The sequence below is a fragment of the Puma concolor genome, chromosome A1 (genome assembly GCF_028749965.1).
Source record: "Puma concolor isolate L17-30 chromosome A1, mPumCon1.1.hap2, whole genome shotgun sequence".
Lineage (NCBI taxonomy): Eukaryota > Metazoa > Chordata > Mammalia > Carnivora > Felidae > Puma > Puma concolor.
Genome location: NC_141667.1, coordinates 193,343,235 through 193,355,258, shown reverse-complemented (window position 1 = coordinate 193,355,258; position 12,024 = coordinate 193,343,235). Strand labels below are relative to the sequence as shown.

Here is a 12,024-nt window from a genome sequence, read left to right as displayed (position 1 = left end):
AATATCATGTTTTCACTCTTATGTGAATCTTGAGAAACTTAATAGAGGACCAGGGGGGAGCGGAAGGGGGAAAAAAAAAAAAAAGAGAGGGAAGGAGGCAAACCATAAGAGACTCTTGAATACTGAGAACTGAGAGTTGATGGGGGGTGGGGGGAGAGGGGAAAGTGGGTGATGGCCATCAAGGGCATTTATTGGGATGAGCAGTGGGTGTTGTATGGAAACCAATTTGACAATAAATTATATATATACATATATATATGTACACACACATATATATGTGTGTGTGTGTGTGTGTGTATATATATATATATATATATATATATATATATATATACACCCACAATAAATAAAATAAATTCAGTTTCTATTTCTTCTACTATATTGGAAGCAGACTGAAAAAATAACTCATTAGAAAGACCAAGAATAAATACCATATTTTTTGTAAAACCATCTCTTGTATTTACTTTTACTTGTCTATATGCACACAGAGAAGTAAATAATGTTCGCCATATGTAAAAGGTATGAGGCAAGGAGGTGATGGGGCTCTGCCTGCTTTAATGTTTTAAAAATGAGCAATGCATCATCTTTTCAAATCATAAAGCCGTTATTCTATGTCAATAATTGCATGATATTTCTCCCATCCTTGTATATCATTCATTTTGTTCTCATTTCCCAGATAAGAGAAATTAAACATGCAAAGGTGAAAGGATTTGATGAAACAGTGACCCAATTCAGGATGATATTTTAATAAATATGTGATATAACTAATAGTTTTGGTCATTATCAAATCTACTGATTTGGCTCAATAAGAGGAAGAACTTGAAATATAATTATATATGTCTGGAAATAGATTAACTGCTTCACACAGTAGGAAATTCCAAAGTGTGCTCAATGTGAGGTTGAAGTAACCAACCAACTCTTCTAGAAGGTGATCACACACCAGTCACACATTAAGAGTTAGTGAGCTTTGAGGGCATTTCAGTTCTGAAAATGTTTGCCTTTGTGGTGTGATGTCATACAACAAAGCTGTGAACCTCTGTCTTCTGCTACAGAAATTAGAGTATCAGCATCACACTCACATTTACAACTCTATCCTTTAAATCATTTTCACGAATATGTCATACTTAGGTACCCCCCATAACAACTCTTGACATAGGACACGTGTTCTTAGTTCCAGTATGCAGTTGAGAAAATTAAAATTCAGAAAGACGTCACTGGTCCATGATCATACACACAGATCACTGCAGAGCCAAGACTTGTTTTTCTTTGTTTTGTTTGTTTATTTTATTCCACGTTTATTGCCCAGGCAGCCACTCTACATACACGTAGAGGAGCCCAGTGCTGACCACATGTTTACATTTACATTACCTGGAGCTTTCTGAGCAACTATGCCTACTTAGTTCAACAGGGAATAAAGACTAGGTTGCTGCTATCTCTTCTATCCTGTGTGAGGAAAGAGCCTCGGAACGTCACAGAAAAGAAATTTAAAACAACCACGCTACATACGCCCATCACTATGTTATAAACTTCTTTTTTTGTAGGAAATTAAAGCTTTCTCAGAAAAGCTTGCTATTGTCCTCACAGTTTCCAAATATAAGAAGTAAAAGTCATCCACTACAAATGCTGGATGGTTTAAGCAGCTGTTTATCAGAGGTAGGCACAGAGCAAAAGTTTTACTGTGAACTCTGATGAGCTGGGCTAACGTATATGCATGCATGTTTTGGACACCTGCTCTACACCAGCAGCTGAGAAGCACTTGGTAAACATATTGAAGCGGCTGGAAAACAAATGGAGCAGTGCCAGGTTTGTGGAGATGGGTCCACAAACAAGCCACCTCATTCACAAGGACAGCAACTGCTGAAATACATTCAAGAGCACATATACCATATTTTATGCCAAAATACTGGTGAGCAGGAAATAATGGAGGATGAGATCTTTTCTGAATTTATTTGAAGTTTAATAATGACAGATGGTAAGGGGACAAAATCAAGTGCAATGAAACTGAATAAAAGAACTTAAAAACTGAGTAAAGGAAAAAACTTCATGCAAATATATCTATTTTCTAAGGAAAGAGAAGATCTTCATCTGTTCCTGGAAATAAAACTCTCGGTGTGGCCACAAAAGGAATTCTGCAAATGCTATTTAGGCCATTTAAATATTAGAACCTAGGCAGAAAGGCACAACATGATATTCTGTGGCTCTTGGCAAGATTTTATCACCACTGGCAAAACAGAAATGTACTATATAGTTTTAAGAGCCACATTCAAATCTCTTTTCAATTATTAGACAGTGGCGATGTTTCTTCCACTGCTGACATTTTAAAACTTCCTCTTAATAGTGACCTTGTCAATACACCTAAAGTATATAAAAATTTTCAAACTCTGCAATTTTCTCCCAGAATCAGACTTTGTTAAAACTAACAGCATCCGATTTAAGCAGGCTTAAAAAGAAGCACCAATGTATTCTCCGTTCTAAGGCATCTGTAACTGAAAATACAGATCAAAAATATGAAAAACAGTAATAAGAAAAAAATAATCCTTGGGGCACCTCGGTGGCTTAGTAGGCAAGTGTCTGTCTGGCTCTTGATTTCAGCTCAGGTCATGATCTCACGGTTTTGTGAGTTTGAGCCCCACATAGGCTCTGCACTGACAGCTCAGAGGCTGCTTGAGATTCTCCCTCTTTCTCTGCCCCTCTCTCGCTTGCATTCTGTCTCTCTCAAAATAAATAAATAAACTTAAAAAAAAGAAAGAATTCTTTGTGACAAACACATTAAGTGAAATACTCATTGTTCCCTCCCCTATACAGACTTTTGAATAAGACTTTTATAAGCTAAGAGGCACAATCATTTAGAATGAATCACATAAGTTATAGTCAATCAAGATGATATTTTCAGAGTTTATCCTCAGGGTAAGTAGCAATACAATGATTCTCTTTGCCATCATCTTTAGTTGTCATAAAATTAGTTACAGAACAATGACACTGTCAAAATGTATAAACTCACAAAGTTAATACTGATCCATTCAAACATAAAAATTTAATAACCATCAAATGAAAACATAAAGTGATAGGATATCAACATCATATAAAAGGGATAAATACATCTGGCATGATAATGAGGGAAGAAGGTTTCCATGTTTACCTAGGGATGAGACAGGACAATTTAAATTTACTACCTCTGCCCCACTGGTCTTAAGGGGCACATAATATTAACTTTACAAATGGAATTATCAAAGGTGTGCTGGTGTTAGTTGATGCCCAGCTCAAGAGTACCAATTGTTAGGGGCGCCTGGGTGGCTCAGTTGGTCAGGCAGCTGACTTCAGCTCAGGGCATGAATCTCACGGTCTGGGAGTTTGAGCCCCTTGTCGGGCTCTGTGCTGACAGCTCAGAGCCTGGAGCCTGCTTTGGATTCTGTGTCTCCCTCTCTCCCTGCTCCTCCCCTGCTTGTGCTCTATCTCTCTCTGTCTCTCAACAATAAATAAATGTTAAGAAAACATTTTTTTATTTTTTTTTTTTAATTTTTTTTCAACGTTTTTTATTTATTTTTGGGACAGAGAGAGACAGAGCATGAACGGGGGAGGGGCAGAGAGAGAGGGAGACACAGAATCGGAAACAGGCTCCAGGCTCCGAGCCATCAGCCCAGAGCCTGACGCGGGGCTCGAACTCACGGACCGCGAGATCGTGACCTGGCTGAAGTCGGACGCTTAACCGACTGCGCCACCCAGGCGCCCCAAGAAAACATTTTTTTAAAAAAGAGTACCAATTGTTAAATTTTAAGGATCCTTGCAGGCTGGTTATTAAATCACTGAAACCAGCCACAATGGGAATTGACAAGCACTACAGATTGGACCTCCACACCCCACCACCCAGAGCCCCTTTAACAGAACCTCACTGATCCACACAGAAATAAATACACAGTACGATTAATTCTCACAAAGTAAATTCTCCCATGTAGGCAATACTAGGGTCAAGAAAAAGAACATCACCATAAAACCAGAAGTCTCCCTTGTATCATCCGTGAATCAATACTCCCTCTAGGTGTCTGCAAATCTTCCAGATACAAATACTAGAAAGGAGCAATTTTAGCCACGACGAGGGAAGAAGGGAACATTAAACGAAACATATAACCTGGAAAATCATTTGGAAGCAACTGTGAGGGTAGGCTGGCAGAAAAAGACATGGCATGATATACACAGACTTGACAAGAGCAGGAGCCGTGGAGAAAGGAAAATATGAAACTGCAGGTGTTGTGCAGCTATCCAAGGGTTATGAGACACATGTCTGTGTACCAAACCTGTTCAGTATAAAAACCTTACGAAATGGAGATCGTTGAACATACTGTACTTTTCTTTGTATCACCTATGATTTTTATATTACAACTAGCCTGAAGTCTGAGAAAAGCTCAAATAAATGCCACACAAAAAGTGATGGCCAGCAGTTGATTACTGTTGAAATTCACAAGATTTTTTCTTTCCCCTCTAGTTTAGTGTGGCACCTGTCTGTAAGGAACCAAAGTGAGAAGACTTTCCTAATCATCCCCCTCCTCTGAGCAAAGCTGACGGGCTGGCAAGAGGACAACATATGACAGCAATCAATACTATGCCACATGGCGCTGGTATCAGGATTACGCTCGTAGGAACCAATGTATGTTACAGAGACTCTGGCTTCTTTGGTTTTTCTCTGTCCCAGTGAGTAGTTGTATTCAGTGGTCCTCCATTTCTTAATATTCATCAACAAGCTGACTCTCTCATTCCAGCTTAAGTCCTAGAAACTGATGACAGCCACACTTGCACAAAAGAGGGTTGCCTCCTTACAAAGGTCTTAATATTTAAGGGTTTAAAAATTAAAAATTACACTTTACAGACAGATGTACGGATCAGAGTATTGACCTCTGTCTCCTACACAGATGCAGAAGTGCTCTAATGAGAATCACTGCCCCAAAGTAATGTGCAACAGAAGATTTTCACCAGAGTTAGAAAATGTGACCAACCAACCTTTATTGTTTTCCTCTTCATATGGGTATTCATTCATCCATTTGTCTCCAGAGTCACATTGATCCTGCAAGAAGAATACAGAAACAAATCATGAGAGTCAGTTCCACATGTTGAGGACATCCTTCCACTGGAGGTGAAACACTTATTCCACAATTCTTTACACTCTTGATTAGTGAATGACATCATGAAAACATAAGTGAAGAATATTTTTGTCTTTAGTTGTCTTCTGCTTGTTCTTTACCAGCCACGTAAAGGGCAAAGTGGAGAGACGAGGGGATAGGAGCGGGACCTCCAACTATGACAGCTCCTGGGCACAAGATAATGAAGATCTGGATAAAGATAAGAAAGGAAGGGAAGAAAAAGAAAGGGAGGTAACAGAGACAGAAAGGTGAGGAGAAAATGGCAGGAATTGGTTTAAAAGCAAATTTAATATATGAAAGAAGTCACAAATACTCCCCACTGGAGTACTTTGCTCCCTTATTCTTAGCAATCAAGAGATTTCTAAAGTAATGCTGTTTTCCAGAGGAAATGATCTTTTTTTTTTTCCTCTTTACAGTTGGTATAAATACGCAGCATAATTAATATGAATACTTTCTGGTGCCTTCATGTTGGTTAATACCCAAGTAACTTTTTAAAAACTGATCTGATACATGCTGCTTCTTAAAAGCTCGCATAACCCCAGGATCATGTGGATCTCACCTAATATAATTCAGTATTGCTGGATTAGAAGGTTCTGATTACAATAAACCGTTTGCGCCACTTGGATGTATCTTGAAAGTCCTATTTATTTTCACTCAGCATTATGTAACGTGCTTCAGAATTTCCATTTCATGAGGCAAATTTTCACTGGCATTCCGTTAAGCCAGCTTAGTAGGCATAGTTGACTTTTTTTTTTTTCTTCATTTGGAATTATACTCAAGAGGGGCCACGCCTTCCTGTTCTTACCTGCACCCATTCCGTGCCAGTGTGTAATCAGTGTAGCCCTGGGCCAAGCTTCCTTTGCATGCAATTCCGTACATTTGAACAGAAAAGGGGTTCACTCACTCACAGGGCCTTAAATGAAATGTGGCACAACTCAGAATTTCTATGGGCTTGGTCTCTAAGGGGACTGGCCTTTAATTTTATTCCAGTTTTAAATCAATTAATCAATTTCTCTCCCCCCATCCGCTCTCTTCCTCCCCACTTCTGTGTGTGTGCTTATATTTATATTTATATAAAAAGATATATGTCTCATGTCTCAAAATGCATCTTCTCATATACACTAGAGCTTTTACTACTAGAAATACTACTAAAAAGCAATAAAAATGCAATATTTTAACATTACAGTGTCAACCTAGAAAAATTCTCTTGAAATTCAGAGTGTCTAATTCTTCTATCTTACATTATGAAATCATAATATGGTATCCCTGGAAAGAATTAAAAAGTCATCCATAGCACCATGTTCTTATCAAACACGTCTTGTTCTTTCTAGTCTTCAAAACAGAGCTAACTCCATCAGTCCCAAGTTAGCAGAAAGTATTAGGTATGTCAAAAACTGGCTTCAATCTTACATTCCAGTTTTGTAATTTGTTTTCCCATACTTTGATATATACTCTGGCTATTTTCACATGATACCCACCTTACTAATGATCAATCCAAAATTCGTAATACTCCACTGTAGGGATAACTTACTCCCTAGTGTTTGTCTAATAATTTATGATTCCGTACGGACAGGCTTTCTTCAGCAGGGAGGGCCTGGCAAGGACAGCCCAGGGTAGGTTGTCACCAGCACTCACCCCTCAGCCAGGCACCCTCAGCCTACACTCCTGTGCATGGCTGCTCTAGTCTGCACCTTTCATTACTGCCTTAGAATATACTTCTACAAGTATAATTACTGGATCAAAATAATAGAAACTGTCCACCCCCCCAATTTTCAAACTATCTTTTTTAAAGTAGACTATACCAATTTACATTCCCAACAGAAGAAGCAGCACATGCTAACATAGCACCATTCCCATCTTTATTTCCTGAAACACAGCACGCTCCCTGGCACGTTCCGGGGAATCGGTAAACGCCTGTCAAGTGAGCAAGTGAGGGTAATAATGACTAAAGGAAGAAAAATAAAGTAAACCCCTCTATCAATCATGTGGATTTTTCTTAGCCAAGTAACTAGGGCCTTCATTATATAATTTGTATTTTTAGTTAACATTAATCTGGTGACTTAAAGAAACAGTAAATTACACGAACTACACATAACACACTATCCCACATTTTGACAGCATTTTCGGATTTACAAAGTAGCCCAGTGATGTAATTTGTACTAAAGGCAGTTCTGTGACTTGAGTACATGGACTATTTTCAGATCCACTTGACAATGACGATCAGAGATTAATTTTGCACCCAAGGTAACCAGCTAGATAATGTCAGGGTCCTTACAAAATTCCTTATTTCCACATCTCAGCAGGCCTCTTTGTGGTTTATCTTTGCAACCCCCTACAACTTACACGTAGACCTACGTTTGAAATGTGAGGAGATCCCGGTATAATGCTAAGCTTAGTTTTCTGTTTAATCCAAGCTCCTCAAAGAGTGCGCAAGTTCATCTCTTGCACTGTAGCTCCCACCTCACACCCCTACAGTCACCTCTGTCATCCACTGGCCATTTGACCTGAAACAATTCATTCAACCTCTCTGAGCCCCCATTCCCTTCTCTGCAGAAGCAATGCTAACCATAAAGCCTGCTCTATCTACCCCATCTACCTCAACTGAAGCAATGTCTGTACAGCCATCTGTGTTGTCATCCATGTAAGAAATACCGCTCTTCAATCAATGGCCCAGATATTGAACAAGAAAACAACAGGATTTCCCAAAATTGAGGCCACGAAATAGACAGATGACTCTCTCTTTTACTCATGCTCAGGCGCCTTTGGGTTGTTCTCCAAACCCCTTCAAAATCAAGCCATGATATAAAATGGGGAAATGGCACATTTCCAACAACAGTTAATATCTCATCAATTTCCCAACTAAAAGATCACTTTAACTCTGCCAAATAGGTTTGTAAATATATCCAGTAAGTCTTCTCAAAGCACAGAAGTCTTAAAGGCCACTGTCCTCATCAAAAATTCATCACACATGGTTTCGGTCCTTACTTTCCTAGCTTCAAAAATGATTCTCCATTGTCGGGTGAAGAAGCAGAAAAGAGCTGGTAACTTACTTCAATACTTACTTACTTACTTCAAAAAAAAAAAAAAAAATGAGAAAGAAGAAAAGACACAGAATATTACATTTTGGAAAAAAAGTTTAGATTTACTTTTAAAAACAAATACTGCTGCCTATAGTATTAGTAAATATTCATCTATGAATGGTGAGTCTGGAGGAACTGTAGCAAAAGAGAATGATTTTCTAAATTGTTACTTTCTAACTCTTGTTTTCTCCCCTAAAATTTCCTAAAAGGAATTCTAAGCTTCCTTTGTAACTCAAAGGAAGGACCCTGGACAACAGAAACGGCCAGAATGAAAGTGGATGCGACCCAACTTAATGAAAAAGGAGTTACACTTCAGAATAATGACCTCTGGGTACGGGCATTATATTACCCAGTAGTAACAGGCCACGAGCTCTTCATCACATCTTAAATGATCTATTAGGTTCTCAATCTTAAAAGGTTAGTGTTTAATACATTCTAAATACTTCAGGACCCATAAGTACACTTGTTGCTAGTTCCTCTGAAAATCCCTTTACGTATCTTTAAATAGAGACAGAGAAACAAGTTTCGAAGGTGTTTATGGATGCCTGACTTGTCAGGGTATTTCACTTTCTGCCCCAAGGTAATTTAGTTGCTCTGTTTCAAGCAAATTGAATTCTGGTAATGGTACTGCGATCCCATCTGGGATTCTGTCTTCTAGATTCAGTTTTACAAATCACTGCTTCATTAGCTGTGATCTTGTGTTTTCAAGGGCTGATTAAAAAAAAAAAAAAAAAAAAAAAAAGTCAAGTAATAAGGTTTATATACATATTCACATAACTTTTAAAGCCGATTAGGGAACCCGACAGGCAGGCTTGGTGCATTTAAGTTGAAGGTATTATGTAACCGATCCATCCTGGCCTTCCTGTGCATCAAGGTTTTTGATATATAAGTTGCCTTTTTTCATTTAAAGTTATTTCTGTTTTATCTGCTGCAGTGAGTTATCTTGGGAACTAAAAATATTTGAAGGTTAATCTAAATATTTCTGGAGATAAATGCAAATCTAAGTGCTACGTTTTCATAGCTATTTTGACTTAAAATGAAAAGAGATGCTGAAGACAAAAAGCAGGGAGCTTGTTGCTAGGTGACAGGTGACATCTACCGTATCTTCTGAACTTGTACAGCATGAGACATCTTACTGCTGAGAAAAGACACACAGATTTCTGTGGCACAAACATCATTTTCTATATGGAAGCAAACTCGTGTTCAGATATTCTTTAACATAGGCTGTAAGGAGTCAGCAATTTATGTGTATATGAATATCCAATTTTAGAGATGCCTCTCAGCACAAATAGGAAAACAGTTCTTTATTTTCCACTTGGGGTATATGGTTTTACCTTCTAAATAACGTCTACATAGGAAATACATATAATTTTCATGATTTGTAATTAAAGAGTGATCGTTATTTTTTGTACCTCACTTTATGCATTTTCAAACTTTTAATAGAAATCACCTCAACTAGGATAGGTGGAGTCCACAGAGAAAGCATTATTTCTATAATAAGTAATCCAATTTTCATTAAGTTTATTAATGGAAAATTAAGAGCAGCATAGCAAAGACCTGATGAATTAAAAAAGAAAATACAAAAAACTTCAATGTAGATTATTTCCTGGGTATATTTTACAATTACACACCTACTTTCTACAGTTACCTCCCTTCCCTGAGCACATAGTTCCACCCCTGTTCTTTGACTCATCAGGCAATTCAAGTGACGATATGCAGACATCAAGAACTCTTCTATACCCAGAATTTCAGGATCTCACAAGAATAAACGGCATGCTCTACTCCATCTGAGAAAGGTTGTGTGTTGCTGTGGAAAGGATCCAAACACGAACCCAGACAGAATCAACACCAGCGCTAGCACTTGGCAAAAATGTGCCTTAGGGCAAGCTGTTTAACTTTCATATGCCCCTGTTCCTCATTTGTTCAAGTTATATCATAAAATCTCCTTTTTTAGGGGACAGGGGCTACCAACACTGAAAACAAGAATGGATACAATGTATACACCAGAAAGTCTGGCACAAGCTAGTTACTCAACAGATGTCCATACCATCCCTATCCCACATACTTACAATCAAGCACCCAATGGTCAAGGAACAATGAACAATGGTCAAGGAACAATGACCTAGTGGAATCCAAGTTACACTTCCTCGACACCACTGTCAACCACGGTTGTGCGTTTTCTACAGGAAGGTCCTGGGAATACACACAAGACAGAATCTCCACACTAGGCTCTCACAATACAGTGTCTCCAATTCATCAATTAAGAGAATTCAATGATGTAACTGCTAATAGAAATAGGAGAAAGGGCATCTGAGGTCCTTAATAACCTAAATTCAATAATCCCTATGGAATTCTATTAGTTACATAGAAATCAACTGAAAATTCTCCGCTTTTAAAATTGTTCTTCTCTGTTTCCAGCTTTATGTTTCTCTGATTATGCTTCCCGCCCAAGAATGTTTCACTATCAACAAGAACAGACAATACAGAAAGAGAAAACTTTAAGAATTAAGGTCCCACTTGGAGGAAGGTATGCCTCAAAGCTTGAGCAATCATTTAAGAACAGAGTTCACTGAATAAACAGCCCATTTTCAGAAGGAAGAGGTAAAGCAAAAAGCACACTGACATGGAAATTACTCTTTTAATCTGTTTTCAGCTTCCACTACACCGCATCATTCTATGCAGAGAACAAATAAACCTTTAAAAGAAAGTAACCATAGCAAATGAATTAAGCATTTCTTTTACATATATTGTGCTCAATAGAATGGTTTGAAAAGTAATTTGTGCTATGCTCATATTCAAGCGTAATTGTCATTTTATTGGGACTGCACAGTCAAAAATCTGATTTGTATTGTAAAGGACTGACAAGATGATTAAATTTTGTCTTCATATGTCTAATTTACGTGATTTAGACTGCATCGCAAATATGAGCATGTGCAATTTGTACTTGCACATCAAACCACAGCAGAGAACACGCCACTCTGCCAAAAGTAACTTGGCCACACACATTTGCATTCCCATACGAAGAACACGGACAACCTTCTCTTAATCCTTTCTCTCAGGATCCTTTCTATCATGCTAAACATACTAAAACCCCGGGAGTTTTTAAGGGGCTGGTGGGAGAAATGAAATAATAGGGTGCCAGTTCACTTCCCAACATTTTATGGAAGTATAATGTGGTTGTGTGATGTATACATAAAAAAGCAAGCTGACAATTTTGAAAACAAATGAAAAGAAAATCATGATAAACACATATTTGGTACCAATTAAAAATGCATAATTCACACAAGCCTAAGAATTTCTCTACTATTTCACTTCAGTGGGTGTTGTCTGACCACAACAAGGCATATATATTATGGGTTCATTACAAATTTTAGACACTAAGGATCTCTGACAGAGGCGAGAAAAATAAGTTGCCTTATTCAGTATGCAGTATACATATTTGGCTTTCCTATTAATTATTGCCTTCTATGTTTAACTTGCCAATACTAAGCAAGATAAATTCCATTCAAATGCATAGTAAACAGTTTGCTTAGGGAGTACATTTATTTTCTAGTCCATCACAACAATAGTTGATTAAAATATGTTGCTCTTATCCAGTTTTGAATTAATTCATGTGAAATAAAACAAATATTTATTAAATTGTAGGGAAAACATTCCATCAAACTGTAAAACCTGAGTAGAAAAACAAATGGCACACATTTAATTACAGTTGACATTTAAATGAAATTTGCAATCTCAAAATATTTAACAATAATTAGAAAATATCAGACTTGAGATATTTTTAGGGTGCTTTTATGTGTAATCTCTCCAAA

At 37.7% G+C, this 12,024-nt stretch overlaps 1 protein-coding gene across 29 annotated transcripts in view; it reads right to left on the bottom strand.

The window, feature by feature from the left end:
* Positions 1 to 12,024, bottom strand: part of KLF12 (KLF transcription factor 12) — a 453,354-nt gene that overhangs the window by 300,427 nt on the left and 140,903 nt on the right. For all 29 annotated transcript variants that reach the window (XM_086710407.1, XM_086710520.1, XM_086710513.1 and 26 more), the window contains one exon: positions 4,993 to 5,056. In XM_086710407.1, the coding sequence (XP_086566533.1) occupies positions 4,993 to 5,025 (33 nt within the window). In that variant the 5' untranslated portion in view covers positions 5,026 to 5,056. The remainder of the gene's footprint in view (positions 1 to 4,992; positions 5,057 to 12,024) is intronic.